Genomic DNA, 5,893 nt, shown 5'->3' with positions numbered 1-5,893 from the left:
ATATATATGTATGTATGTATAAAGTAGAAAAATATAAAAATATAAAGCTATACTTACAAACTTCTCCAGACAGGGAAAGTCAAACAGCTTTACCATTCCAAAATCATCTCCTGTGACAATGTTAAGGCCTGAGTGGGACACGCAGGCACAGGTGACGTCCGCTTTATCAGCGTTACGGGACCAGATCCCAATGACCTCATCACCAAGGACACTGAACACGCAAACAGAAACAAGCATTACAGTTTTTAAACACACACACAGTCAGTTTCTGTCAGTTTAACCTGTTGGGTTTCTCACCTGGTCCAGGTGGCCCAGGTGATGCCGTCGATTTGAGACTGCTCTGTGATCTGCCTCCCAGATGGCACTTCGTATACGAGTCGTTTATAAGCACCTGTGGATATCTGTTTCAAGGCAGCGAGAGTGAGAGCTCCGACAAGCAGACAGACAGAGTGTGAAACGTGATTCCTCGCCGCTGAGCCGAGTCCGTTACCTGGATGTAGGAGCTGTCAGCAGAGAAGTCCATCTGCATGACGAAGCTGGGGATGTCTCTGCAGCAGTTGATGCGGTTTAGCTGCGGGCCGAGCGTCAGGTCGTAGAAGTCCACGGCGCACTCGGTGGAACCGACGGCCAGGTAGCGAGAGTTTGGACTGAACCTGAAACAAAGAGGGCAAAATAACCAACTGCTTTCATTCTCATCTTACTTTATTACTCAGCCTCAGCACTGTAAAAAAAAAAATCTAACTTCGTGTTTTTGGGATGAAAAACAATTTTCAGTTGGAAAAACTTGAAAAGTAACTCTGACATATTGGGGACAATAATTTAAGTCGGTSCAAAAAACCAAGGCAGTTGTCAGTGCTCCTATCTCTAAGTTGTAGKTCATTGCAACAGATGAAAGTACTACTAACTTCCATGATTTTGTTGTGAAATGTGGGAAAGACAACTTTTTTAAGTTGCCTTTTGAGTTGAAGGCGAAGTGTACTACGCTGACACAGAGCTCACAACTTTTGCTCTTATACCTCTGGTTTGTATTTATCCAGTCTAATCTTTTAGTGTTAATAATGTTAAAAAAGAACAAAATGGGCAGAAACACAAGTTGAAAGTATTTGTTGCCCTCTTCCTGTTTCTTCCTCCTATCAGCTCAGACATCAGAGTTCTGGCTCCGCCTCTTTGATAATTTTCTGAAAACTCACCTCTGAAAAAAACATAAATGCTTTAATCTGTGATTCATGAACCATTTTGAGTTGTGTTCTCTAATGTCGTCACATTAAGGCTTGTTAAGTTTTGGTTACTGACTGTAGCTGACACCATGACTGAGAGGTCTGTATCATAGACATATAGAGAGAAAACGAGCAGGACAGATAAGTGTCATCAATCCTGATGGCTAAGTAAGATGTTGTGCATTTTGACACATGGTGATGCTAAAGTAGTAAAAATTAGCAGATTACTTCCTGCTAATTAAGATGAAATAAATTGTTGATGCAATGTTAAAATTTAAATTACATATCAGTAATCAGGATTTATAGTTTTTGGAATCTATAATGTTAAGTGTCTACAAACTATAATGGAGTAAGATAAATTTGAGATTCATAGTTTGTACAACATTATGTTTTATGTTACTACTACTTTCAAGTGATTTAGAAAACAAGTCAGTGTTCAAAGTTCTCGGTTGAGTTATAAAAATATGGAAATCAAAGTTTGGCAAACTGAAAAACAAATCTTAAATAGTTAATTTGAAAACTTAAACTTAAAAATGCCCTAAGTTTGTTGCCTTACACTTTTGAGTTCTGCCAACTTTTTCTTTTTTTATTTTATTTTACAGCGAATCCATCATTACCTAATATCTTGTATAGGGGAGCGCCGATCTCTCTTTTTCCCCCAGATTTTGAGCGAGACAACCAGAAGTATGATGAACTCTCCATTTTTCATGCCAATGGCCACCATGTCTCCCTCAGGGCTGTAGTTGATAGTGTGCGCCGGGTGGCCCAGGTTCACTTTGTTCAGCATCTTCTGTTTCCCCACAAGGCAGCGCAAGAACACCATCAGCTCAGACACAGCYAGTGAGCAAAACCAAGGAAGGAGCTGAGAGTCTGACCTTTTCGGGGATGTCCCACAGACGCACCGTGCCGTCCTCTGCAGCGGAAAGGAAMACATCCCTGGAGGGATGAGTGCCCAGGCCCCAGATAGGACCATCCATGTGTCCGTTCACCAGGATGTTGCACGCCGCGTTCTTCTCCCCCACCTCAATGATCTCTGCGTTCCTGGTTCCCACAAGGATCTTACCCTGTTGACAGTCAAAGACATGTGAATAACGAAGTCAGAATAACCAGGTGTTTGATTTCATTCGACAGGAAATTACCTTCCCTCTGCACACTGAGCGAACACAGTCTATGATCTGTCCAGTTTCTAATCGAAAGGCTCTGCAGCGTTTCAGTTCCTGGTCCCAGAGCTTCAGAGCACCCCCTTCCTTTGACCTGTACAAAAAAACAAACAAACAAACAAGCAGCTGCTTTTGTTGGCTCATTAAAAAGCCAATTTGATCACCGGTTTTGAGAAGCACTTACGGCCTTTCTTTGCCTCCGGTGACGATGAGGCCGTCCCTCAGTGTGGTGTACATAGTGAACACAGGGMCCGTGTGAGCTTTGGCCACTATTCTTACCAGAATGTGTTCCTTCCATACACACACATCCCCACTTATGGTACCTGTAAATGTCAAGTTATTCTGAAAAGAAAACAAATCTGCACTAATCTAGTGGCCTAAGAGAGCAGAGCGAGCAATGCACAAACAGTTCACAGCACATTRAAGCAGACTGTTGATCCTTATTTCAACAGATTTAACACAAGGGGGAAAAATGCATCATGTACATTTAGTTTTGTCAATTACACGAAACAAGAAAAAAAATGCAAAAATAAACATTTTAAACTAGAATGGTGAGATTCACTTACAGCTCCAAATGCTACAGAGAGCATGGTCTGCATCCGAGCGTCCTCTAGAGAACTCAGCACGCCTTTCTTGCTGAGCAAAGCTCGACCCACTAACGTCCAGAAGTGCACGTGTTTGATGCCCACAGACACAAAATGTGTGTCCGAGTCAGGCCGAAACTCTGCCACAAAGATCCTCTGGGTGTGACCTATCCGGCTGGCCACTTTGGCACCTAAAATAATCAAAGCAGAGTGAAGAAGATGCTTTTAGATCATAGCTACACTCCAGCATTAAACAATAAAAGAATAGCACGGAGCWAAACTGGGGCCATAAAGTTTGTTTAAAACATTTGTTTTGGAAACTGAAGGAAAATACTCTAAAACTGAAAACAAATGTTTTCAAACTAAAAAATAATTTTTGAAAAAAAAATTTAAACTGAGAAAACAGATTTGAAACTGAAATATTTATATAAACTGTATACTGTATGGCATATATTTTATTATTTAATACAACAACCTGGCAATTTTTAAACTATACGACATAAAGGCCTGCCATAATTACTTACTTTCTTGTTATGATACAACACCATGCCAGACCCTACAAACACCTTGTTTATGCAGTTGAAATTGTTGAAATTTGRTGATTTGGTGGATTATACGATTCTGTTGATAAGGCTCATAAAAATGTTTTGCCACCAAATATACAAYCCAACTTCATTAAGAGAGATACTATTTATAATTTAAAAGGGACTTGCAATGTTTGTGAAATCGAAAATTAAAACTAATTTGAAGGAGAGACGCATCTCTGTTTGGGGAATAAAACTATGGAATAATTTGCTTGATGACMTTAAGAATGCTAGAACAATTTATTCATTTGGTAGAATGCTTAAAAGTTTTTTTTAATGAGATATGAACAAAGTATTGTTTAAGAATTGTATTTTTGTTGTGATGTTGTTTGATGATTATTTGAAATTATATTGTGTATTCAGTTTTAATATTTGTACGTTGTACGTTTTTTAGATTCATATATATTTTAAATGGGGGCAGATGCTATAGGATTTTTTTCTTCTTTCTGCTCCTTTTCATTTGACTATGTTGATAGTGTTTTTGACACAAAATTGTTATTACTTGTTTGTTTTTATTATTATTTGTTTGTTTTATTATTATTTGTTTGTTGAATGAAATAAAGTTCTATATTAAACTACTATTTAATTGTTTGATACAAGTAGTTTTTAACTTTTTTTGTTCAGTTTTTAAAAATTTTAGGCCTCAATTTTTTTTCAGTTTCAAATAATATTTTTTTAACAAACTTTATGGACTCAGTTTAGCTCTACAGAATAAGATATATATATTTTTAATTTTCTTGAATACCCTCTTGCCACTTCCAGATGGTGACGGTGTGTTCAGGATCTAGACCCACAGACAGCAGGAGTCTTCCTGTGGCACTGAAGCTGACAGAGCAAACCCCACCAGAGTGGAAGCAGCGCAGCACCGACAGCGTCTGCTTGGTCATAGCGTCCCACACATGGATGGATGGAGAAGTGGCTGAAGGGCGGAACAAAGAAATGGAACAAACTGGTTTAATTTGAACTTTCATGATATAAAAATTTATTTTCTTGAGATAAAGCAAAACGCTCTTTCAGATGTCTACACCCTGTTCATAAACATTAATACGAGTCAAACTCAATTTATATTCTAAGTGTTGACACATACTGTACCATGACACTGTGCATTGCCTCTTTTACAACCATTTTAGTGTAAGCTGGCATGAAAGGCAGAGAGGATGTACTCATTCAAGCATTGTTAGGCTTTTTAAAAACCACATTAATGGATTTAATCATATAAGTTTTCTGTGTTTAAAAAAATGAAGTGGCCACTAGATGGCAGTAATCAAACATATTTCCCTGATTTTCTTGAAGCAGTTTCTTATTTGTGTTGTGAGCATCTTACCTGACATGTCACCAGCGTCACCTGTAAAGCAACAAAGTCTGATTAATTGGCAGAACCGACACATATCATATTATTTATTATTCAAGAGCTGTAATTTCAGCAGCACAAGTCTTCAGAAACTCACAACGTAGTTTCTCTCACAACACGCAAGAGGTTAAACTTCTGACAAACATACCTACTTGGCCAGTTGCCACCACGTTGGGGAATTTAGGGTGTTGATTGATCGTCAGGCACAAAATATCGTCACTGTGTTCGGTGTAGAAACTTTGGCAGGCTGCAAACAAAAGAATAGTAAAAAAGCACAGAAGTTAATCACGACTGGGGGTTTCGTTTCCATTCTTATCGTCTCAGGATTCCTCTGTCGGCTYACATGTGGTCAGGTTGAGGACGATGCTGACTGAGGCCGTGTGGTAGATGACGTCCGCCCCATCGTTCAGGTAGTGCACATTGTTGCGGCAGTCGTTGCCGCGGTAACCGAACACCAGCTCCAGAACCAGGTCCTGTGGGAGAGTCAGAAAAGGTTAACTCCATGACAATAAAGACGCTCCGAGTCATTAGTCAGCTCCCAGAAAGGTCGTCTGGGTCTTTCCTGACAGAGGCCAGCCTCGTTCTGAGTCAGTTACCTCGATGGGTCTCTTCTTCTTGCCGACGTTGTTGGTCTGCAGCTTCTCTGGCTGCGGCAGCGCTCTGCTGACAGGAGGCCTGAAACAGACGGCTGGAGTGAAAGAGCTGCTGGTAATAATGCAAATCATGATGAAGAGGATCAYTGCACTGTGTGTCCACATAATAAGAAATATAAAAGATGCAGTTAAAGATTTAAAGGGGCAATATCATGTAAAATCAACTTTTTTGAGCTTTATATCATGTTATAATGTTATCCTCTCATCAAAAACATGCCCAGAGTCTTGCTTTGACTCATGTTTGAAAAATCCTGTAGTGTCCTGAGGCAGCCAGGCAGGGGAGCAAAATGACCGGTTGGGACTAGAACCGCCTTTTGGGCTGCCGAGTTTCCTCAACACAGAGC

General features: G+C 39.8%; 1 protein-coding gene across 2 annotated transcripts in view; it reads right to left on the bottom strand.

The window, feature by feature from the left end:
- eml5 (EMAP like 5) overlaps positions 1-5,893 on the bottom strand; it is a 43,637-nt gene that overhangs the window by 3,853 nt on the left and 33,891 nt on the right. Inside the window, exons 30-42 of one of the 2 annotated variants that reach the window (XM_014012849.1) lie at positions 5,493-5,571; positions 5,240-5,369; positions 5,045-5,143; positions 4,870-4,890; positions 4,291-4,464; positions 2,944-3,152; positions 2,562-2,719; positions 2,357-2,471; positions 2,093-2,281; positions 1,835-2,007; positions 491-653; positions 298-401; positions 58-211 (exon numbers count right to left, since the gene is read on the bottom strand). In XM_014012849.1, the coding sequence (XP_013868303.1) occupies positions 58-211; positions 298-401; positions 491-653; positions 1,835-2,007; positions 2,093-2,281; positions 2,357-2,471; positions 2,562-2,719; positions 2,944-3,152; positions 4,291-4,464; positions 4,870-4,890; positions 5,045-5,143; positions 5,240-5,369; positions 5,493-5,571 (1,768 nt within the window). Of the gene's footprint in view, positions 1-57; positions 212-297; positions 402-490; positions 654-1,834; positions 2,008-2,092; positions 2,282-2,356; positions 2,472-2,561; positions 2,720-2,943; positions 3,153-4,290; positions 4,465-4,869; positions 4,891-5,044; positions 5,144-5,239; positions 5,370-5,492; positions 5,572-5,893 lie in introns of those variants that run through there. The other variant, XM_014012855.1, reaches the window with a different exon arrangement.

Source organism: Austrofundulus limnaeus, unplaced genomic scaffold (assembly GCF_001266775.1).
Source record: "Austrofundulus limnaeus strain Quisiro unplaced genomic scaffold, Austrofundulus_limnaeus-1.0 Scaffold2, whole genome shotgun sequence".
NCBI classification, from domain to species: domain Eukaryota; kingdom Metazoa; phylum Chordata; class Actinopteri; order Cyprinodontiformes; family Rivulidae; genus Austrofundulus; species Austrofundulus limnaeus.
Note: the sequence above shows the minus strand (reverse complement) of the source record. Positions and strands in the feature narration are given on the sequence as shown.